Genomic DNA, 25,929 nt, shown 5'->3' with positions numbered 1-25,929 from the left:
TTTCATTGATACTTCGATTACCTTCGTAATCCGGTGTGATAATCTCATTCGCTTTTCTAGCGTCAAGGCATAAGCGTATTTCTCCACTCTTCTTTATTACAGGTATTATTGGGTTTATGAATGTACTATTGCTTCTTTCGATGATTCCAAGAGTTTCCATGCGTTCTATTTCTTTCATAACAGCATTTTGGTGTATGGTTGGGACTGGATAACAATGATGTTTGAAATTTTTGGGATTATCAACCTTTAAAACATGTTCATATTTGTTACATATACCAGGAATGTCAGAAAAGGTACTTTTGTATTTAAGTAATAAATCAGCTAATTGTTGTTTCTCTTCATTGTTGATTAAGTTGTTGTCACATATAGCTTTGCTAATCATTTGCGGTGTAAGATCACTATTTATGTTGCTTCTATTTATATTTTCGTATTCAAATGTATTATCACTCATTTTATGGTTATTAATTTGATTGATGTTTTCATTGATTATATGACATAATACTCCTTGGGTACTAACTTTGTCAAACTTTAATATTTTCTGTGAATCATTTATATTTATTATTATTTGTTCTTGATTGAAATCCATAACAGTTTTCCATGAGCTTAACACGTCCATTCCGAATATAATAGGTCTTACTAAATTGGGTACAATCAACATTTGAATGTTTGTGATTTGATCATCTATGGCGATTGGCAACATTATTATTTTTGATATTTTCTTTGATTTATCATTTACAGCGGTTTTAATACTTGTACCGACAACTGGTAGTTGTTCATGACGGCCAATGTTTATTTGGTTCTCAGAGTACCAATTTATCTCAAGCGAGAGTAAATATTTACGTAGAATCCCTCAGTTCGTCACTGTCTTTTACGAAGATTATTTTTAAGTTTGTATCTTTTACAACATCTGCAAGCGACAATTGATTATATGAACAGAATCAAATGTATCATAAACTTATATGACGTCGCGGTTACAGCCGATCAGTTTATGACGCACTCATCATTTCGTTTTGTTTATATGGAGCAGTCGATGATAAATTTTACTTGTCTTTGATAAATATGCTTTCGCCTTTGGTCATATCGTGCGATACATTTATGTTATTCGTCCTTAAAAATGTTGACTTTGTGTATAAGATGTAGGAACATTATCAATAGTTAAACACAATTAACAGTATTTAGTTGATAGTTATATATCTAAGCTGATATATAACTAGCAAAAGTAATTTACCTTTATCCTAAACTTAATTACAGTTAACAGAGATAAATATTAATAATGATGATGTTTTTATTTTAATTTTTAACTGATAACATTGTTTCACAATTATGTTCAAACAATCTGAAGTTTCTAACTGCGACTTTCACAACACAAGTTGGGTTTAATCAACAAATGCATTCCGAATTCATGCCTTATCCAACATTCAAAACTAAACCGAATCAATCCTCGTAAACCTTGTCACAAGCGGGTAAACAACTAGAGAAAACACGGAATAAAACCAAGAAAAGTAAACCGATGCATCCGACGCCAACAAAGACATGAAAAAGAGTTGGAAATGAAAGGGGAGCCGTAAAAAATGATCGAACGGGAACGAGTTAAAGGGCCCGATTAGCCAGTGTCTAATCAGAATTGTCTCTGGTAGGGGGCAAAGCTGGGGGAGTGCAGTGGGGGCTTCGATCCGTGACGTCACTGCCGCCGCTCTTTTTGGACTCCAGTCAGTGAGTGTGGGGATCCCGTGGAGAGCGCCCGAGCGCGACGAACCTGTGCGTGCGTGCGCCGTCGTACGTAATCAGTTCATTTATAAAATACATATGTGTGAAGTGTCAGTCGGGGAGTCTTCCTCAGCAACGTGTGGCTAACACGAGTGGACGACTACGGGTAAAATGTGCGAGTCGTAGTTTCGTAAACAGAACAAATTTGTGACTATTTAAATTTTACTCTTAATAGTTATTTGTACTGAATATATTTTAAAAAACTGAATCAATGCATTGAGTAAATAGTTTGTAGGATATCAAACTAGTTTACATACTTTTTCATCCCACGTCGGAATTTGAAATATATTTGACGGATTTGTCTACCGCTTTGTACTTTGTTGGTGAACCGTTTCCCGCAATGACAGCCGTGTTCTCGTGGTTTATTCAGCACGTGGAGTTGTGCAAGTGAGGCAGGCCAGCCAGTGTTGGGTATGCTGAATGATAGAAAGTGAAAGTGAGAGTTGGTAGGGAGACCGGGGCCCGACACCTCGCTACTAGCCGCGTCCACAGGAAAACTCTACACCACAGACAAATAAACATACTCTAGTGACGATAAATCCACTCACAAGAATACCACCTTAGTGTAAATATCATAATCATACAACTATAACGTAGTGTAACAAAGTTGCGAAACTAAGTGCTACATGAATAAAACAGTTTCGGAACAACAACTTCGCCCACGTTCGTTCAACAGTAGTGACGAATATTAAGAAGGCTGTTTGGTATGCTTTATTACACAACAATCTGTATTCTTCATCCAAGAGTATTTTAACGTGTATTTTTCTCAATAGGGTACAGTTTAAACACGCATTTGCTATAATCATTAGTTGATTGAAGAATTTATTGATATTTATGCATTTTAAATTTTAATTGCATGTTGTTAACAAAAGTGGAGTGCTAAATGTTTTATCTTTGTTAAAGATGTCACTCACATGTTAACTCACACAAATACTTTTAAAACGTATAAATAGCCTCGTGGTTCATTTTAAATTAAAAATTATATATTTTAGACTCTGAACCCCCCAGTGCGACTGTTCGGGAATGTGAAAAGCCCCAAAATGTGTCAGTGGCGACCGACCCTAAGAGACACCCTGTGTATGACTGAGTTTAGGGTGGGTTGAGTGTACAGTGTTACTAGTCACAGCTGATATGTTAGTCACTTGGCTAGTGACAAGCTGGTTAGTCACCCAAGGGTGTCTAGCAGCTGTAGACACCCAGACTCCAGGTTGCCAGTTTCATCCCCTCTGCACATGCGACCGAGAGCTCAGGGAGATCAACTGCAAGAACGCCGGGTTCGAGCAGATCCCGCCGCTGCCCTCTTCACTCATTAAACTGTAAGCTAACATTTATAATCTTATATTTAAAACGTAGTAATATGAGGGAATATAGCTGAAACGGCGTTTCAGGTCATCAAGCACATGCATTTATTTTATTTTGAAAGTTCAACGCCTTAGGAATTTTTGAAAAGTTTCGTAAAGGAACGGTCCGATCTTTGGTCGTAATAATAACCAACGTTTATCTTTAGTTAGATAGGGCTTATAGTCCAATGAAAAAATGTCATTTTGGTACAGAATCAATCTAACTTTAAATAAAACCGGCAACCTTCAGGTTTGAAGGATTATAACTGAAATAATTCGGCTGTCCAGAAAATATTATGATTATTAATGAGTTTGTTTTATAAATGAACTCAAATTCTCCGAACGTTACACGAAGTAAAATATGATTTCACCATTCCATGAGGTGGAATATTAATGCTAAGCATAAGATGCCTTCCTGTATGTTCTTTATCAATTTAATTAGACAATGAGCATCCATCGCCTTTGAAAGCTTCCAAGTTTCTAAAAAGCAGATACCATTAATATGTCTTGCCTGGTAATCTGATATGGCCTAAGTTAAGAGATTTGCAAGGATTATTACGGAAATGTACAGAAAACATTTCATGTATACGGAAACATTTTAAAAGTATTGACGAAACATAATTTTACATCTTTGTAAATATTCTCTCGAGAAAATAAATTCTTATAAAATATTTTTTTATTTTTAGCTGAGAAAAAATTATTTTATATTAAACCATATAAATAATAAGAAAATAATTTTAAACAAGGGATTATTTTTTTCAATTTAAATTTAGTCAAAGGTCTACTAAAACGTCACATCACGTTCTCCTAAAGCTCTTCAATCAAGACGAAACTAATGTTTTAAAAGCGTTTCAAAAATAAAGTAGTACTTCGTTCATTATAATAAAGTAGTACTTCGTTCATTATAATAAAGTCTGCTACTCTAAAAAAAATAATATAAAATGGCTAAACTCTTTGAGTAAGTTATTATTACTACTTTCAATAAAACCTTATAAAAACCTTCGTAAGCGTACATTAAATGATTTAAAAATGTCGATGTGCATTATAATAGCAAAATAAGTTTTTAACCCTAGTTATATATTAAAAGCTACCTTGAAGACCTGCAATATTTGATTTATCTCATCATTTGTGTGTACCTTTACTCGTCAACACCCACAGCCACAATATATACACAGTGTTTGTGTATGATGATTTGTTAATATCTATCAACCTCATTTCGGATTAAAACCAAAATTTGTTTTTTGATTAAAATACTATATTAAAAACATAGCTATATTAAAAAGTACAGTATAAATTTTGCTTAGAAACAAACTTCAATAAAATGTTAGTCGTTTGTCGAGGTCACGTAATGTTTGAGTTAAACCTGACAACAGTTCAGTAACAGTCATTGAACCGTCAAGTTCTAATTTCCATTTGGTACTCTGTTGAACAAGTGAGGGAAAACAAACTAGATGATCACGAGCACAAAATAAATGGTGTTATTAAATACAAATTTAAACCCAACTGAAATAAATGACGATCTAAGATCCATACAAAAATTGTCGTTAATAATCGTTAGAATAAATTTGACACGTTATTGTATATTGTTAACAAATAAATATTTTCTGCTCCTATTTCTTTACTTTTGAGACAACACATACCCTGCAATTGAAAACACAACCATAGAGTTTTATTTTCGTCGCAGAACTCCAAGCTAGTGGAAACTGCCATAAAGTCAGATCTGACCCAATGGGGCGTCTCGTCTGCTACAACGAAAATACTGAATGCGTCCAAGTTTTTTTAAATCTATTTATAAATGTATACTCGTTGATATTTATTTGTATTTATTTAATAATACACACAATTTTGTAAATTCTTATATCGTAAAAAGTGTTAGAACCAAAATTTAATTTTATATGTCTTGTATGCGACCATCATGTGTTGTTGGTATAAATCAATATTATTGCATTCGCATGGTTGGAATTAAGGTTGAAACTCGGGACTTATATTCTGTAGGCCCGCATTCAACTCCAGCTAAACACCAATAACTTGTGGCTTGGTCCAGGGGTTCTGGGTCATTCGTGGCTGTTCACTTATCGAGAGAAAAACAACTGAAAAACAACTACCCTGTTAGGCAAGGATTTCTTTTCCTAAAATCATCTCCTTTAAAAGTCATACGGTAATTTTTCTGTAGTCAATTTGACATTTTATTTGTTGATATTTTTCAACCTTATTTATCCTCATGCTTTTACTCAAACCTTGACAGGTAAGAAATGAATAGGCTTATATTTGTTCGTAAGAAAATATAACCTACCGTTTAGTGAACTAATTGCATTTTTCATATTCCTTAACTAAATATAACAATAATATTGATTCATCAATAATTATGCAACATCCTTGTAAGGTGTTTGAGTTGGTTCTAACTATATGGTTTTATATACGCCCAATCAAATGAATAAAGATTACGAATCTTGAGATCAAATAACACCATAAAGTAACGTTTGGTATAAAGTTAGTAGATAACTTTAAGCCAACATTGAGTACATTTTCTCGATGAACCACATATACTGCACTTTGTTTGAAAATATATCACTGCTCCAGGGAAGATATAAGTTACTTTTATGGCACTCTATTTAATGATAGATATATTTCGCCTCGAGTAAGAGGATAGCAAAATGGTTCAACGTCTTGGTAACTTACTCGGTAATGGTCGTTTTATTCGGAAGAAAAATGTGCATTGGTTCAAACTGTATTGTCTATTGAAATGTATTTTATGTACAGGATTGTAATGTAAATGTTAAGCAATCGTTTAAAAATAATCTTTTGGTAATCACACTAGTCAGTCACTAGAAGTTAGTGACATGGTAAAAGTGCCTTAATTATTTGTGTGAGTCATTCTGCAAGTGAAATTGTTTACATCTTTCTTCTGTGAATAATAGAAAGCACATAATAATGCATGTGTACTGCAGTTAATTATTACCTTGAATAAAGGTAACTAGTGTACATGTTGCTCGAATTCGAGCAATTACAAAGTATTACAGGAGTTATTTCAGATTGAATAACAGTCATATTTACAATGAGTTTAAGAGAGTCGACTCAAATATTACCGTTGTGTAACTCAGACCCCGTTTATCTTCGTTATTGATAAACCTAAAGCATTCCGGACGGTTCTCTCCTTCTCAAAATGCCTCGCTGTACAGGCAACACAGGTCATTAATAGAGGGCCAATTGAGAACGAAAAGTCGTTTTGGGGTAGTGTTAGGGCGCATTTGTAACCAAATAGTTGAAGTTGTCCAGGTTCAGGTTCAGACTGTGATGAGTTAAGCCTATTACGCGCCACTGTTCTGTATTCTGTATAGCTGCGGTCGTTATCACGTTTGCGCCCCCTGTCTTTGTTTCGTTGTCGTTGCGTCGGAGACATTTAAAAGAAATAAACAACAAATAATAAACAAATTATAGCTACACAAAACAACGATAAATGCACAAACTTAAGTTACAATCATGCTAACACAATCCATCATAGCGACACAAAACAACGATAAATACACAAATTTAAGATACGACCATATTTAGTCCTCGCCACCCTAAGTTGAGGCAGCCAAAGGCCGCACGGCGTATATCTAGTGCGACCTTTGGCTGCCTCAACTTAGGGTGGCGAGGACTATAACACGATCCGTCTTGGGGGTTATGTTTACACAAACTCAAATAGTAAATAAATGTACTCAATGTGTTTCATTGAATTGAAAAGTAAATAACAGCAATAAAATTATACAGCTGATCAAAATGTAAACAATTATGTTCTTCATAAGGATAACATGGGATGTTTCAAAGCCACTGGGGCAGAGCCCAAGGGACTTTTTCAAAAATGTAAGGTCAGTTTGCAAATCTACGCGACACGCTCTTTCCAATGAGACGTCAATGGATAAAATCGGTTAGGAAATGGCGGAGGAGTTCAACCGACAAACTTTCGTGTAGCGTATTAATTATATAGACTAGTGTACATGTTGCTCGAATTCGAGCAATTGCAATGTATTACAGGAGTTATTTCAAAACGAATAACAGTCATATTTACAATGAGTTTAAAAGAGTAAACTCAAAGATTACCGGTGTGTAACTCAGACCATGTTTATCTTCGTTATTGATAAACATAAAGCGTTCCGGCCGGTTTTCTCCTTCTCAAAATGCCTCGCTGTACAGGCAACACAGGTTATTCATTGATAGAGGGCCAATTGAGAACGAAAAGTCGTTTTGGGATAGTGTTAGGGCGCATTTGTAACCTAATAGTTGAGATTGTCCAGGGTCAGGGGCTGACTGTGATGATTTAAGCCTATTACGCACCACTGTTCTGTAGCTGCGGTCGTTATCACGATTACGCCTCCTGTCTATATTCGTTGTCGTCGCGTCGAAGGAATTTAAAAGAAAAAACAAAAATAAACAAAATTATAGCTACACAAAACAACGATAAATACACAAATTTAAGTTACAATCGTGCTAATACGATCCGTCATAGCGACGCAAAACAACGATAAATACATTAATTTAAGATACCACCATACTAACACGATCCATCTTGGGGGTTATGTTTTGTTTACACAAACTCAAATAGTAAATAAATAACAGCAATTAAAGTGTACAGCTGATCAAAATGTAAACAATTATGTTATTCATAAGGATAACATGGGAACTTTCAAAACCACTGGGGCAGAGCCCAAGGGACTTTTTCGAAAATGTAAGGCCAGTTTGCAAATCTACGTGACACGCTCTTTCCAATGAGACATCAATGGATAAAATCGGTTAAGAAATGGCGGAGGAGTTCAACCGACAAAGTTTCATGTAGCGTATTAATTATATAGATTGTTAGCAAAAAATACGATGTTTATTTTATCCTATTGAGAGCAGTTAGCTTTGATAAAGGCACTTCCCAACATATTATACAACATATACAACGTGAGCATTTAAATTAACCTACTGTCAAAAACTCGGACGAATAGCTTACACTACCAACTCCGGAATAAAATTAGGTATACCATAAATATAATTAATAATCTTTATATGTTTTTCTTTTTATTCCATAAATTGTTTATATCAAATAACCTTATTTCATAACACTTTACATAAAGTATACAAACAACTTAGACTAACATTCCAAACTTAACTAGAAACTCCCTAACTTTGAACACATAAAATTATGAAGCGAAATTAATATCCCGTGAGCGATTATTTTTGGAAGGTGTTGAAAGAGAGGTAAACCTGGAACATAAACAACATAAACAGCTGACTAATATGTCGGTATCTGAGGCGGACCAGAACAAGGCTTAGTTACATCACAACACAGGCCTAGCCCAGAGTCTACGTTTGAACTGCCGCCAATGCCGTTATTGGACCCCGGAGCTATTTATCCCTGCCAATAACTGCCACTATATTATTATAGGCGAGAAGTAGTCTTTGTCTGTAGTGAAATTTGAGTCTCGCCCATAAATTATACCCCCTTGACTTAAAAAGGTCAAATACATGATTGAAGGGAGTTAAATAATGTTTCTCCCTTTTTGAGTTGTTGGTACTACTGTATTTACCGTGTTAAAATTGGCAAAGCCTCATACAGGAACACTAAATTTAGTTGCGGAGTTAGTTTCACGTAGGCCTACTGATTGTTATGCAAAGCAATTGAGCAAGATAAGACGTAAGTCTTTATTGTAGCATTTAAATAAATAAATAAATAAATAAAGACCGGCTAATAAGTTTTCCCTTGCTCTAAATTTGTGCTTGAGAAACTTAAATATTAGCTGTTATCGAAAATAGTTACTTTCCGTACCGAGTTGTGAAAGATATCGAAAACGGCTTCGACGATTTTCTTAAAATGTTGTAAATAGTTCATTTCTGCCTACAAACGAGGTTACTGCATTTAGAACTGCCAACAAAAATCTAATTACGTAGAAAAATGAAACCGAAAGTTGCGACGGGAGTAGTAAAGGTGAGCGGTGTGCGATTGGATTAATGTATCTGCAATACTAAGACTGCTTTCACAGTAAAGTAATGATTTCCCCCGAGCAAAGCTCGGTCCCCAGGTACTGATTTTTTATAGAAGAGGTACTTTCTACACCGTTGTTTGCTAACTGGTGTACATTCAATGTGTTGTTTCTGTGGTTGTGTATTGCCAGCAGGAATAACACGATGATACAAACGTGACCTGTAAATATAACAACTTCAAGGCTGAGCTATAAAAAAAGTTTAAAAACTTTAACTTGCGATCATCTATCTAGTGATTACTAGTGGTATGCTTATAATTTATGTTCTGATTTAAAAGTATTTCTTTTAAACACTATAAGAACTTTATTCTCAACAGTTTAATTGACAAAAATCGAAACAATGTCTATACTGACTGAAGATATAAGTAAAACAGTGGATTTTTTAAACTTGAATTCAGATCAAGCTCAATCCTCTAATGCCGTGTACCATATGTACAATAGCATGCCAATTTTCCTGTTTAGCTCAGTCATTGATGTACAGGGCAAAGCAAGGCTCAACAACCAATCAGATGTTTAGTTAGTTTCTTGTACAGATTTGTCTATACCAAGGTTATATAAGGCCCTCTGCCACGTGCTGCTGTCTCTTTTACAGTCAGTTATTACTAAAGTCAACTTGTTTAAATTCAGTGTTTAACCCTATTTTGGGTAAGTTTTTTTTTTTTTTTTAATTTAGTTAAGTTTTGCAGAAGTCTCCAAATTAAATAAATGCCTTGCTTTCTCTTATTTAAATTCATACATTAAAATTATAAAGTTTGTTGAATTCCTATTTAAAATCAAGTTTATATAAAATCTATCAGTAGACAAATAACTAAAAGATTGTTTTATTTTCAGAGTTTTTTTGATAATGTTTGCTAAAACAGGAATTCTTAAATGATAATTGATGAGTGAGAGATTTTGTTAAAACAATGTGAAGTAAATATAATTTTTTAATACACAAGATCGAAGCAAGATGTTGATTTACTTGTTTATTCCTTTAAGCTAAACTGTACCTATTTAGGAGATTTGAAATAAAAGGGTACAGCCGTAAATAAAAAAAGTAATGTCATGAGAACGAAACTCCTGGTTTTATTTAGCAGTACTACAAATTGCATAATGGTTAGAGAATAAGCAAAAGTTGATTGTTTAACAGCGTTGAGGTTGGAGTTACGGCAAACTGTAAACTAATAAACTTCTAAACAGCCTCTTGCAATAGGAATAACATTTCATGTTTGCTGCAGAAAAAAATGCTGCTTTTGTTACGCTTCTAAGAGAATATGTATTATTTTCTTTATAAAAGTATTTAAATATGTCATAAATATAAATCTAAAAAACGTTTTACCTTTAACTTGGATGTTTTGGATGATTATATTTTCTTTTATATCTTATATCGTAGCAATATTAAACTCTACTGAAGAAGAAAATTATTAACACAAAATTACAAAAATAATCACATAGTATAAAAAATAGCTATTTACATTACAAGTGTAGTAAGAGCGTTTTTACATCACGCAAGTGAACGTTGTGCAACGAGCGTAAGCGAGTTGCATAATTCACCTAAGTGATGTAAACACGCTCTTGCGTAACGTGTAACGTACAAGATTTTACCTGACCCGACAATATACACGGGGTTACGTACAATATTTTTCATTATCCATTTCACTCATCTTCTAAGAGTAACGTTCTTTTACAAACAAAAGCTAGGTTAGGAAAATACTGCATAACAATAACATTCAAACGCACAGCTGATTTCTAGCGTTGAACGTCGTTGGCTCCATAGAGGTATAATTTTTAAGTTAAGCACTTAATGTTATTTAAATGGGTTTCATTACCTCACCGAGTGAGTTTTTTTCAACTTTACATCACTCGAGAAGTAAGAAAGTTGTATACATCACGCTTGTAATAGGGAAGTTTAACATGGCGGGTTAGGTAAATATATGTAATATGCAGAAGTAATTAATTATCTTTTGAAAAACAACTGTACATATAATTTAAAAAAATGCTGTATCGAAATTCGGAAGCTTATAAAACGATTGACCGCTCAGCTATCACACACCTGTGATATGATAGTGTGTTTATTTGTTGTAACAGAGCATTTATCACAAATCACAGTAGCTGCAGTAGCAGTCAGTAGGTTATCAAACGATTGACCGCTCTGTTGTCACACAACTGTGATTTGAGAGTGTGTTTTATAGTTGGATGAGAACAGTTATAACAAATCGCAGTAGCTGCAGTAGCAGTCAGTAGGTTATCAAACTATTGACCGCTCTGTTGTCACACAACTGTGATATGAACGTTCGTTTGATGGTTGTATCAGAGCAGTTATCACAAATCGCAGTAGTTGATGTAGCAGTAGCAGTCAGTAGGTTAAACGATTGACCGCTCCGTTGTCACACAACTGTGATTTGAGAGGGTGTTTGATAGTTGTATCAGAGCAGTTATTACAAATCACAGTAGCTGCAGTAGCAGTAGCAGTCAGGAGGTTATCAAACGATTGACCACTCTGTTGTCACACAACTGTGATATGAATGTGTTTGATAGTTGTATCAGAGCAGTTATCACAAATCACAGTAGCTGCAGTAGCAGTAGCAATCAGTAGGTTATGAAACGATTGACCGCTCTGTTGTCACACAACTAACTGTGATATTAGCGTGTGTTTGATGGTTGTATCAGAGCAGTTATCACAAATCACAGTAGCTGCAGTAGCAGTAGCAGACAGGAGGTTATCAAACGATTGACCGCTCCGTGACTTCTGCCGACATTTACATACATCACCATACAGATGGTGTTGTTGATGTCTTCCTATACACTTGTTCGTAGTCAGTTTATAGTTATATCAGTGATTTTTAGTATTTTAACTAAGGCATTTTGTTCTTCATATTATAAAAATTTCTGCACTTTTACTAGAAATATATTAATATTGTATCCAAGGAATCATTTATTTAATATCCTCATTCGAGCTCCTTACTATCAATTTGTAGGCTTACTTTGAGAATCCACGATTTTTTATATATTTTTTATTTTAGGACCGTAGAAAAAGTTAGGCCTACCTAACGAAAATAAATCTGCATTATTTATCTTTTTAGTTACCTTACGGTTAAAATTAATTGTTTCATTCATTGGGCCTTTAATAACCGGTTTCAATAACTAAGTAGCCCTCTAAGACAGACTCGACTTTGTTATTTATACCTAACTTTCACTAATCGATTGACGTCCCTTCGCTCAGCCCTGGTTTAAACACGCAATCGCAGATATTTACGTAGGCGAGTTCAATATGATAGCAAAATTTTGTGTGTATTCAAAGGCACCTCACTGTTTTGTTGTAACAAAGTTTAACATATTATAGGATAGTTCCTCTATTTGTTAAAATTTGCTATCCAAGGGTTCGCTTGATAAAAACATGGCCTCTTTAAATTATGCCCACCATATTGATGGACATTTCATTATTTAATGGTCACTTTGGTAAGATTTTAAAATTTAAATAATTAAAAAGATATGGAGCCATTAACTGAACTTCTTTCACTTCAAACGATCCATGCACAGATCATTAAAATAAGGTAAAAAAGTTATTAACTTTGTAATTTTAAAATCCAATTTAAATTTGTATATGGCTTTTTATATAGACAGTAACATAATTTTAACTTAAGTAAACAAAACATCCCAATCCTAATAGGTTTGTTTTAACACGAAGACAAAGAAAAATAACGATTCAAACAAAGAAGGAACCAGTAAAGTGTATCATTTCGTGTTTTGGTCGCGTGAAAGCTCACAGGAACCATAAACCGTCTGAATACATCAACAGCAATAACAATCCTAAATTGCTTGTTAGGATATTTTTATTTCTTTATTGTAACACATTTTCTGTTGTATTCATAACTTAGTGTATAAATGCTTCATTAACTGATTGATTTATCATCAAAATTTTGCTAGTAAAGTAAATTGAATCTTAATGTTACTAGACGTTCCGTAAGATGTAATAAAAAATGGTTCCTTAAAAAAAAACCTTTTAGGTCTATTAACTTGAAGACCTCCTTAACACTTTTTATATTATTCTGTCAAAGCATTTACAAATATCAATGGATTGCACGTTATTCAGCAATTAAACACATTTTCAACTATATTGTGTTCAATTAAAATAAAAATATACTTGAAAACACGCAAAGATTTTGTGTAGAATTTCAATATGCAACTGTAAACAAACTGTTCAATGCACTGTAAACACATCTCCATGAATGTTGATACCACAGTACACAATATTTTAATAAATAAAATTAACCCATGTAAAATTAATCAGCTAAAGCCTGCATAGTGCATACCACGAAAGGTTCTGCCTATTAAAAATGTGTTTGAACCAATGATCACATAAGACCAAGTTTGAACAAATAACTATATGAATAGTAGTATTTTTTGAATGTTAACAACACGTATTAATCTTTTCATAATCTCTGACCTATTATGTAAAAGGTATTAGGTAAGAAATAGTTTTTTTTTATAATTTAATAGTAGTTTTTACAATTTTCTTACTTGTCTGATGAGACGGTGCTATCCAGTTTTTCAATGTGTAATTCCTATCGAAGAATTATTTTGACGATCTTCAACATATTACGCTAGACAGTGAGTTAGTTTATTAGCGTGCTTTTAGTTTGTTTCATTCATTCTTCTTGTGGGTGTATAAGAAAGTTTAGTACTATATAGTAGAATTTAAAATACTGTATTCTATACAACTTAAAAAATAATGTTAAATCAGTTCAGTGAGCCAAACACATTTCAAAAATACTATCTCGGGCTTTATGAATAAGTATGTACTATTCAACAAGTTCCGTTTTCATAGTACGTTTAGCAAAGTTATAAGATGTGTGTGTTGTATATTTTTTAGCTTAGTATTTTGAATTAATCCAAGAAAAATTACGTCTAAGAATTTAATAAGAAATCCAAAAAACTAACAATGTCGGCCGTAACTTTTTAAAACGTGGTCTACGTTGTCGTCACTATTGGTTTGGTTACCGTAATAACTATTCTGTCTAGTCTTCAAAGCTATTCCATTTATTTATAGAAATTAAATGCGTTTTCTCAGTCGTATAAACAAGTATAATATTTCTTTGATCGATCGTAAACCTAATAAGGCAAATTGGAACACGCAAAGCAGCAATAAGTAATTGAGTATTGACTTTGGGGAATCGCGTGGAATGCTGTTTGCATAATAGATTAGGAAATTAAACCCTAATGGTCAATAGTTTGCAAATTGGACTTCAATTATAAATTGTCTATACAAGTTAAGTAATTGATTCAAGATTGAAAATATACATTCTATTAGTTAAAGTAGATCAGCTCAGTCAGATTCTCTTAGTCGAATATGAAGTTACTATTGGAGTTTATTTTTTTATTATACATTATTATATATTATGGTGGCATAAAAGAGGCTATGCTATCCTTTTAGTTGGCATGACGAAAAAGTTGATGTTAAGAAACAAACATGTGTTTTACGAAAATACGGCATTTTCATTGATACTAACTGCAACATGTGAGTGAATTGGCAACTTCTCAGTATACTTTGAGATAGGTATAGATGTGCCATTTGCAACTCAAAAATCTTAACCAAAACACCCTAATTCATCTACTTACTCTCACGAAGCTAATATCAAGACTAAATAAATGCCGATACCTTTTTGGCATCAAATCAAAAGAAAGAACCCGACGCAATTTACTCTTTTAAGTCACACCTCAGAACTTAAAATGCTCTAGGGGAAAATCGTAACTTGATATCAAAACGAAAGTAAGCATACTTGTTTTCGTTGCAGTATATCTTTGTGTTAAATTTCAGCGTAAACAGTCTAGTTATCTGTGATGAACGGACATACAGTCACATGCCTCCTATTCATAATAGTATGTAAATGTTAGTAAAATTTCATTAATGTGTACCTTAAAGACAAATGAACTAACTACTGTGTGATGGATAATGTTTAGGACTTGTTCCAGAACTATAATGTTCTTCTAAGTTCCATTCGCATTTGCTGTCACTTGAAAACAATAATTAATAAAGTGTCATTTTTTAATATCTAAATCTTAGTCCGTGCTAAAGACAATGTCTTTATTTAACTCATCATACTATTTAGTGGCTGATCTCTAAGTGGTGTGTAAATAATATAGAAAGTGCTACAATGGTAAGACAATAACAAGTATCCTATTCTACAACTACTCGTACATTACGATATGATGGGATCGCTACACTCAATACCTTTATAGTCCGGTAATTAAAGAGAAATATATAGCGGAGGTTCAACAAAATTAATTCAAAAGGTTTTTCAACGGATTTCATTAGTTTTATACCTCCTCACAACACAAAAAAAAGTCTACCAAAATCTGACTTGGGGAAGTACCTGAATAATGGTATTTAAATTAAAATAATAATCGCTCCGTAAAAAAAACAGATAAAAATATTATTGCTATATATAGGTTTTAGTATATCGTTTTTAATGTTTTGAAGGGTGGGGAAACTAAATATGCAACTTAAAATGTGATTTGACGTCATTTTACACCGCAAAATGGCCGCCAAAATCGATTCATGGGGAAAAAACTAAAATAAAACTTACTTCTAGATAATAGTGTGCAGTATATCGAATTCAATGTTCACAAGGGTGGCAAAACCAAATATACAACTTAAAATATGATTGTATCTAATTTAAAAGCATAAGATGGAAGTCACCAAAATACGCTCCATGGAGGAAAGTTGAAAAACTTACCTTTAGAAATAAATAACTTCTTGATCAGCATAGTACGTATTATTAAATTTAAAAAAAGTAAATAAAAGAAACGTCTTTAGAAATAGCCTATCTTTAGAACTAGGTTTTAGTTTTCGATCTTAGCTTTTATAAAATACCAGTAAACTAACATGCAACTTAAAATGAGATTTCACATTATGAGACAGTAAGACGGGGTACCGGGGCACATGGATTATTTTTACATAGGATACTGTATTAAAATAATGGTATAATAGTGAAGAAATAAATCGATTTCAATGAACACACTTTTTAATACAAATACAGCCGACAATTCATACTGCTAATAATATACTGTTAAAATTGACTGAAGTGTTAAAAAATAGTCCCACATATCTATCATTTGTCACCTTTTTAGAAACTGTTACTCTGAAATAAATTACTATGTTACTTCAATATTTTCACTCAAATCAAGGGTTTGCCCATTTGTGCATGTGATCCCTTTACACTGACCACATGCCAAGTTGCATTGAAGACCATTTTTCCTGCAAGAACATGTATTTTTGGAACACATCCCACTACAGTTGCACTTAATTATCTTTAGTAGAGCCTCTGGTGCTGCAGGCTGTTCCATTCGGTGTGGCTTCAATATGGACTTGTTAGCTGTGTTACATAGAACCCAGCCCCACTGTGTCGCATCAATCTTGATGCCTAGCCATGCCTGAACTTGATGGTAAACCCGCTGGCTATGAAATCTGGCCGCATCTGTTGTTGGTGGTAGGCGTTCAGGGGGCATATAACTGGAACTTGAGGCTACCTTTTCCGTGAACTTCAAAGCACGTTCAGAGTTCAAATCAGAACCATTCTTGCAACCATATATGGTTGCAATGGCCTTATTACCAGCCAGCTCAATTTCCTTACGCTTGACATTTTCAATCATGAACAATTCAGCGATTTCCTTCAGATTGTGGTATTTGTTCATGGCTGAAAGTTTTCCAATTCCCCAGGGTCTCGATGTGGTATCACATCCGGAAAGAGCGTGAATAAAGAGTAGGGAGCGACTCAGGTTAGGATCAAGTTCTCTTTTCATTTTGGATACATCTATCAGCTTCGTGCTAGTTTGGAGATAGATAGTCTCATGATTAATGACTGATAAGTGGTGTTGTAACAGAATGAGGAGGTCTGTATCATCTCCTACAACTACTACAGGCTGTGACAAAGCAGTTGTGCAAGCAGTCATTGCTATATCATAATCAGCATCACCAGATGAGTGAGTGACTTGAATCCCTTCTTGCTTTGTCATCTCTGATCCCAGGAGATGAAGGAATTTCTGCTTGTTGTTTGTGTTGGCCAGAAATGACTTCTTCTTCATTTTTAGCAACATATCTGGAGTGAAATCCACATTCACACCCACCTCACTACCACTCCTCCTTTGATGAGTTTCATCCTTAGTAGAAGGTCCATCGCTATAGCCGTCAAACACAATAAGAGAAGTATGATAATGTTTTTTAACAAACGTAATATATAGCTGGCAAATATTTGCATATGATGTCGACTTTGGCCATGGTAAGCGCTGTAAGAGAGCACCTCCATCGATGATATACATAACTACATTGATAGGCAGTTCCTTTAAATCACACGCTGGCACCATCTTTACTAGGCCGTTTAGTAACTCAGACTTGGTGGCAAGGCGCATAAAGAGTTTGTTGTCAAAAAGGGATGAAGGATACGAACATAACTCATATTGGAACAGTGTCTGAAGATCTATGGTGCCAACCCCTGCAATAAGAAGCCGCTGATATAGCTGTGCCGGATCAATCTGAAGCTTTTCACCATCAACACATACATAAATGGAGGAGGCTAAGTTACTAACCTGCTGTCTTTTCTTGAATGTATGTTTTGTAACTGACATTCCCACCATAGATTCAAGGATAGAATCACCAATTACCTCAGCAGAGTCAACGTCTACGGTCCTTTCTGCTATCACCCCATGCGACAGGCTTCGAAGCTGCTCAGAATTCTTGGAGAATGGTTTTCTTTCTTCTAGATAATCAATGATGGACTGCAGGTCTTTGGAATCACGGTTAAGCCTGGCCTGCGTAAGATCTTTGTGAATGTGTGACTCCTCTGACCTTGAGGCACATGTAACCTCCTGCATGGCTTTATTTACTTCAGCACATGCAGGCGCAGATAGTAGCCAGGTCAGACTGGTTGATTCTTCGAACCCACGTCCTCTAGTCAGACCACCAGCCGATTTCACACTTCCCATCAAGACCTGTTCAATGAAAAGGTCACTAAATATACCTGACCAGTAACTATCACTGCGGCGCACGACAAACAGTCCTTCCAAAAATGAGTTATAAACAGCTGGATGTGTTACCTCCAGATTGTCCATCTTTTCCAGGTACAAAACAAGTGACTTCACGTAGTTGTTGTGACCTGATGCAGCTAGATATGGTAGCATGTCATGAAGCGATTGAAGATAAAGCTTCCAATTACCAGTACGAGCAGATCGGATGAGTGAACGGAGTATGCTCACCATACGCATGTACATGATCCAGAGCTTGGCTGTGCGGTATGGTGCCATAGAATTTGACCATTTTTCTGCAGTTAAAAGTAGCTGTGAAATTATATCGGAATTGAGGGCCTCATATAGACACAATTGTCCTGTATTAACCTTTGACATCAGCTCACCAGCACTCTCAAGAAGGGAAACGCCTTCCACACTTACTTCCTCCGTAGCAATTTCATCCAATTCATCCAGAACTGTATTCATAATGAGTACACTATCAGTTGCATCTCCTTCAGTACTGAACTGGGCTTCGACATCTTCAGCTAATAAACTGAAATGTTCACTCAAAGATGAGAGTGACTCCACAGGCTTATCCTCACACATTTTAGGTACAGGAATGTTGTACATTTGCGATGTAGCTATGGTATTGAGAGCACTGTCAACCAGAAAATGAGCACGTACAGCTCGTGCAACTGCTTTGCCACACATAATCTGCTCTACACTTCCCTCGGCATAGACTTGAGAGATGATCTCAGCCAATCCAGATCCATCCATCAAGCTCCCAATTGCACCCAGGAAACTCATCTCAGTATGAAAACCTCCCAAAACTAAAATTATCTGACGAAGAGGGCTGTCAGTTGGTTGCGATTCGATTATCATGTTTGCAATCCACCATAGCTGCTGGTCGAATGTAATGATTGGTGTTACTCCATTTCGTTTGGCATGATCAGACAGGTACTCTAGGGTCGATCTGACACATGTTGGGTCACTTGGTGTTAAATTAATGAGGGGTAGAAAGAACTCTGAGCTCTTGCCAGGGTGTGGCATGTGTGAATGTAGCATCTTCATGCATCCAGACCACAACGGTCGAGGCTTAGGGAAGTGCAATGATACTCGCCATAGAATGTCAAGTTTGCTATTGTTATCGTCATGACTGACCGCACGAAGTTTTGTATAAATCATTTTGTCTTGAATTCTCTTAGGGTTTAATTGTGGTACCAGTTTAACTTGGCAGATCTTCTTTAGATCATCCATTGTTACCTTCAATCGGGGTACCTTCCGTGTTACTTTCAAGGCTGGCGTACATGTTCCCATCTGGCCCATGACATGGATTGTACCATAACCATCTAGAGTTTTACTGGCATGGTCTACATTATCAGCCTGGTATTGCACAAACGTGTTTGCAATATCTTCAGTTAAGTCAACACCCTGAGAAGTAGCTGCATTTTGCCTATACTTAGTAGCTTCCGTGTATGACGAGCAGAATCCAAGTTTATTTACCATGTCAACCAGATCACGATGCCCATATTTGTGTTCTAGGGTAACACTGAGTCCTACTTGAAGAGGGGGAAGAAACGAACGTGGGCATGTTGATTGCATTATTGCCTGGCCAAATGAGGCAATATGAAGCTTAGAGTTTCGACTCTTAATAATAGTTTCCAGGAGGATGCGCAGCGAAGATGGAAGATATTCAAGATTTCTATGTATTGATGACATCTGATCACTGTCTGGGTATTCCATGTCATGTTTGTCCATATTTTTTATCTCTGATCGAATGTATTGGCCCACGGTTTTGATCAAGCAATCCATGTTGGTTATATCTGCATTAGCAGTATTTACATGTGCCTCGTGTATTATATTGTTCACATTCTTTGTAAGAGTGACAATGTTAGGTTGTTGCCTAGCTGTAGTAATAGACACTTTATTCCCATAATGCTTCAACAGCTCACGTTTCAACTGAGCTATAGTGTACAGTTCATCATCACTTAGTCCACTCCTCAATTTCATAACTGAATGTAAATCATTTAACGTTATAGTATCATCATCATTCTCCTCTAGGTATGAAATGGCTGCCTCAAATGCTGTTAACTTGGACATATTCTTTGGTCGACCGAGTTTCTGTTTCTTCAGTTGACCTGGTTTGCTGTATGCCGCTGGTATATTTATTCCTGACCGAAAATGTGAAGCACAATCTCGGTGATATATAGCTTTTTCAGCAGGGAGGTCATGTATAGCCAAAAGACGTGCCTGTACTGTCTTTGCCCAGTCGTCTTTCCTCTTCTCACATTGCGCTTCAATGTTCTTCTGAAAATCAAGCGTCATCACATGGCTCCATTGAAGTATATTTCTTTCAGGATATTTATGTCCGCCATGTTGATCAACAGACACACAACATAGAAAACAGTCAGTTTTAAAACTGAATGGTGTTCTCTGTGATCGAAGTGTTTTCTCAGTTGTGTCACTTGAATCACTACGTCGTTTCTGTTGACCCTTCAATGCTTTAGGGTTGATATGTTTCTTTCTACACTCCTTGTGTACAAAAAGGTAACAGTTCTCATCGTATATGATGTCTGGCACATATAGGTTGCGCAGTCTATTTGCATTATTAATGCCAATACAACCCTTTTCAGTTAATTTTGAATAATCGTTAGCGTTGTCCAGGTCAATAACCTCCAAGCACAGCACACAAGTATCCATTTCTTCATCAATCTAGAAAGTAAAAAGAACGGGTTAAAACACTGGGAGGTAAGATGGGATAGTAGTCCATCTTGCCCCACAGACCCCGTCTTACTCCACCGACGCGTTTTAAGGTTAACACTGTTCGTTATGAGTTTTATTAGTGCGTAGCTTATGTATTCAAACTAAACACTAAAATCTATACTATTATAGTAAAATACTACAAGTACTTTAAAGTTAAATATGAGTCAGACTTACCTATAATCAGCTACATAGTGTGAATGACTCAAAGTAGGAGTATAGATACCGATTGATGAATGTATAGAAGGGAATCAAATATTACTCGCATTTAAAGAAAATGAAGGTAATTGATGGAATAAAAGAGAGTAAAGTCAGAAAGAATAATGAGAAATAGTTTTAAGGAAGAGAGATTAATGTTAAGAAGAAATTGAACATTTAACTGGACAGAATATATGTGAGAGAAAAAATGAACACACTTCTTAGTTACGAGAGAACAAGAAACTGATTTATTTACATTTTAAATGCAACATATGTTTAACAATAAAATAAATTAATAGGATTATAGCACATGTTGCTAGGAAAAGTATTGTAAGTAGACCAAAACAAAGAGCATATAGAGCAAAGAGCATAGAACAAAGAGCATTTTAAATAGAATGTTGAAAGTTTACTAAACATAGTGCAATAAGAAAGAAAGTTCAAAGATAATTAAAAGCACTCCCGATAACAATATTGGCACAAGCTAACTAAATCACTCAAAATTGCTGATCATTATACCAATTTCTACTACAACCTCTAGGTTTTAGTAGTTATTGCTTATACACAGGCGTCTTCTCCACCAGTATCAACTAGTTCTAGCGTTTGCTGTTTGATAACAGCACTAACTGAGATGTGAGAGCAGCTCAATCACCGAACGATGTCACATCATATTTAATTTGTTTGATTTTATGTCTCAATGGAGTGCGTTCTTGTGGTAGTTTTGTCATTATAAATTGAGTAAGTTTATAATTAATGAGTTTTTAAGATGTATTTTTGGTTTTGCCACCCTTGTAAACATTGAATTCGATATACTGCACACTATTATCTAGAAGTAAGTTTTATTTTAGTTTTTTCCCCATGAATCTATTTTGGCGGCCATTTTGTGGTGTCAAATGACGTCAAATCGCATTTTAAGTTGCATATTTAGTTTCCCCACCCTTCAAAACATTAAAAACGATATACTACAACCTATATATAGCAATAATATTTTTATCTGTTTTTTTTACGGAGCAATTATTATTTTAATTTAAATACCATAATTCGGGTACTTCCCCAAGTCAGATTTTGGTAGACTTTTTTTTGTGTTGTCTGGAGGTATAAAACTAATGAAATCCGTTGAAAAACCTTTTGAATCAATTTTGTTGAACCTCCACTACTCAATGACTGGACTATTAATGTTGTGCCGCCAACCGCGCTGATAATGTTTGGGGAAAGTTATTGACCTCGTTGCTTATCAGTCGCTGGCAAGACTGACGTTACCTTGGGACGCTCTGTTTACATATCAGTCGACTGACTAGAGTGATATACGACGTGTACAATAGAATACAATAGACAACCTACAAATTACAGTTTCTTTGATTACTTAATGATTAAACTAATTCAAGAAAGTAGAGTAAATGACTAACTAAATACTAACAGGTTAAATACTAACAGAACAACAATCCCAATTATAAACATAATAAGTTTGAAACTTAACTACCTACTATTAATAATATTGTAAAAACCTACAAAAGGTCCCTACAGGAAAAAGCCCAATTACAGGGGAAACCATGCTAATAACTTGGTCTCCAGGATGATCCAATACAAAATAAAATCAACGATAAAATGAGTCATCTGTTAAATACTATTTGAAATATATATGGATGATAAGAGTGGTGGGTGGTTTGAAAAGAGAATGGAATTAAAGATATTAGAGTTGAAATTGGGGGAATTTATCCAAAAAGTATACAGTCTACTTGATTCTTATCACCTTCGGTAACAATAAATTCTCAGAAGGGAACTTTATATTTGTAAGGATTTTAAGAACCATGTTTATGATATAAGATCACATATGAGGTTATCCAATATTTTACTGTGTAACCAATATACTGTATACAGTATGATTCAATTTACTTAAAATCTATAATATTGAGCATCGGAGTAAATTTTATGTGAACCATTTACACGAACCAACTTGCATAAGAGAAATCATAAAATGTAATGTATATCCCACAGTTTGTTTACTAAAAATAACGACCACTCTAAACAATGTATTTATATCTATATGAACAGCAAACAATCTATCCAAGAAAATAAAATATTCAAAATTCAAAGTTGTCTTTTGGAAACTCTGTAAAACCAAACTTTCTCGTCGATGAATGGGGTGAATAACTTTGAAGCGAACTTTTCCTTTTACGCTAACAGTAAAAACTGTCTGAAAAATGTGCAGTTGAACATACTATACATATAAACACGGCATTTTAAATTTTTAAATAGATTTAATATCTTTGGCACCTTAAGTTTAAGTATTAACATTCTACCATTGGTTTAATCATTTTTTAAGGATGATCGTATATGTAGAAATCCAAGAACCGATACATCTGTTGAAGTGTTATAACAAAGCCGTAAATGTATTCTTACAAGATATGAATAACTGTTATTGCTCTAGATGTATTCTGGCCGTTTATGGTTCCTGCGAGCTTTCACGCGACAAACACACGAACGAGACACTTTACTATGTTGTTGTTGGAAGTTAGATTCGTTTTTGGGAAAATCACCCTTTGAAAAGCTACTAAGATAGTTGTAAAATACGTTTTCACCGTCTCTTGCTGAGGCCAGTCAAAAAATATTTCGTAGATTTACTGTTTAAGGTGGGTTTAAGGTGGGTGTTTAAGGTGGGTGTCTTTTCTATAGATCTATAGGTGACTATACAACAATACAACTAGATATTCTACAGAGTTCTCATACTAAAGTCGTCACCAGCTTTTTGTCAAAATTGCCGTGATTGATTCCAAACTACTAATTTATGTCAAATACACAAAATTTTTTGCCAAGTCAAACTGATGGAATGATTTATTATGTATAGCAAATGTTATGGCCCACCAAATTGGTCAACAAAAAACTAAGGTAAAATTGTAGACACTAGCGCATTATATGATTGGCTCATACAACTATGTTCTTTTTAATAAAAACAATTGACTGCTGGTCCCTATAGATGGGATGTATACTTCAGTATCCAATGGTCAATTATTATAGTTAAATATCATAAGTTAGTAATTTACGTAATTAATTTATTAATTGCTGATCAAAGAGAAGGGGATATTTTTTACCGCGAAAATAATACTGTCACAATGTCAACGTGAGACGTAACAAAACTAAAAATAGCCAACCGTTCTAACCTTTTAATTTGTACTCACATGGTAATAGCCGTTTAAAAAACCTAAAAAGAAGTACCTACTTTTGAAAAATTTAAGCGTAGTTAGTGTTTGTTGATTAATCTTTGAGATATAAAGTATTTATCAAACAATGAGGTTCCAAAAGAGGAACGAGTGGTCGTCAGTGAAGATGAGGACAGTTGATAGAGGAAGATCAGCGAAAGTGTGGCACATTTGAGACATTCCTGAACTTATAAGTTTACGTAACGAACTTAACGCTGAGCGGTGTAACCTCACAACAAATTGGGTGACTTTGGCCCTACGATTAGACATATTTTTCCCCTGATATCCCACATTCACGTACTTGGACGTTAAGTAGCACGGAACAGTTTTCACTTTAGTTCATGCTACACCTAGAAGGTCTCGGTGTTATCCATACACAAACACATTGTACATTGGTGATTAGCGGGAGTTGGGCCTGGGGCCTCGAGGACCGAAATCCAACGCCTTAAACTTAACTCATACCAGTTCACTTCTTAACAGATTGAGCATTTTGCTACTTATCATAATTCTACTTGCCACACTAACATGTGGATTCATAATCCTTTAAAATAAATCAGACAAATTGTTCCGTCCGAATTAAATCGGGTATGTTTTGATATTTACAATATATTTCCTATTATTCGAAATTCGAACCTGATTTAACCAAAACCCATCTAATTTATTTATAACCTAAAACTAAATACAAACGCATCAATGTCCGAATATGAAAATTACATTCATCCATCAGCGCAATTAAGTGTAGCTTGACATGAAACACAAAATCAGGTGTTTTTAGACTCTAAGATGTAGGTGGATGAGAATTCTTTGATGTAGGTGAAGAGGTGAAGTCAGTCACCCTGATTAAAGTTTCATTGACTTGGATTAAAAGGCACCAAAGTCCATCTGTAATTAAATGTTTGCATAATAATCTAGGTTACAAACTATTTCCATCCACAGTTGAAATATTAGTCCTTCATTAATATGTAAATCTCGAAGCATATCTTTAGGCCATGATACAAACATTTTTATTTATTCGGCCTGGCACATCCTCAAAATATTGCTCTGCAGTTCGAGTCATACTAGTACACACACACACAGACGTAATATTAGAAATTTAACCATTACGTCCGTGTGCCAGTCGGTGGTGGGCTTAAACATAAATAGATTTATGCATTGGTTAAAAGGTGTTGTTTAGAATACATTAGAGCTATGCCTCACCTTAATAAATATTTAAATTACATTACAAGCCTAGTAACATGTTAAGTGTAGTTTACACGGACACGGTCGTGGTATATTATATTACATGTACCAAAGACACGGTGTAGCCGCTATCCTCCAGTGCGGGCATTGTTAGTTTGTTGCGCAGTATTACATTTCTAACCCTTGTAATTTAAATAGGCACTATTTGTTAAAGTTTAGGCTTAATTTTAAAATAGTGGGTGCGACAGATATTTAAAAGAGGTGTTCTAAAAGGTTGTTACTTGGTGTAACAATGTTTTCAGTGCCTTATAATATATAAAATATGTACACAAATAATAAAAAAAAATTTAAAAAAATTAATTTTTCTGCAGGGAAAAAGAATTAATTGCTAATTATTTACTAAATAATTGATTATTGGAGTTTTCAATGTTATGTTCACACTTGGTGGAATTTACAGTTAATGAACACAGTTTGAATATTGTTTTTTAGCTGCAGATTATTCAA

General features: G+C 34.7%; 1 protein-coding gene across 1 annotated transcript in view; it reads left to right on the top strand.

Moving 5' to 3' along the window:
* Positions 1 to 2,725: 2,725 nt before the first annotated feature.
* Positions 2,726 to 25,929, top strand: part of LOC128985362 (lutropin-choriogonadotropic hormone receptor) — a 384,665-nt gene continuing 361,461 nt past the window's right edge. The window contains exon 1 of the mRNA XM_054404789.1: positions 2,726 to 3,083. Within this exon, the coding sequence (XP_054260764.1) occupies positions 2,899 to 3,083 (185 nt within the window). The 5' untranslated portion in view covers positions 2,726 to 2,898. The remainder of the gene's footprint in view (positions 3,084 to 25,929) is intronic.

Source organism: Macrosteles quadrilineatus, unplaced genomic scaffold (assembly GCF_028750875.1).
Source record: "Macrosteles quadrilineatus isolate MER2022 unplaced genomic scaffold, UCM_ALF_1.0 Scaffold_2__2_contigs__length_208266976, whole genome shotgun sequence".
Lineage (NCBI taxonomy): Eukaryota > Metazoa > Arthropoda > Insecta > Hemiptera > Cicadellidae > Macrosteles > Macrosteles quadrilineatus.
The sequence above is the reverse complement of the archived record's forward strand: the minus strand, read 5'-3'. Positions and strand labels throughout refer to the sequence as shown.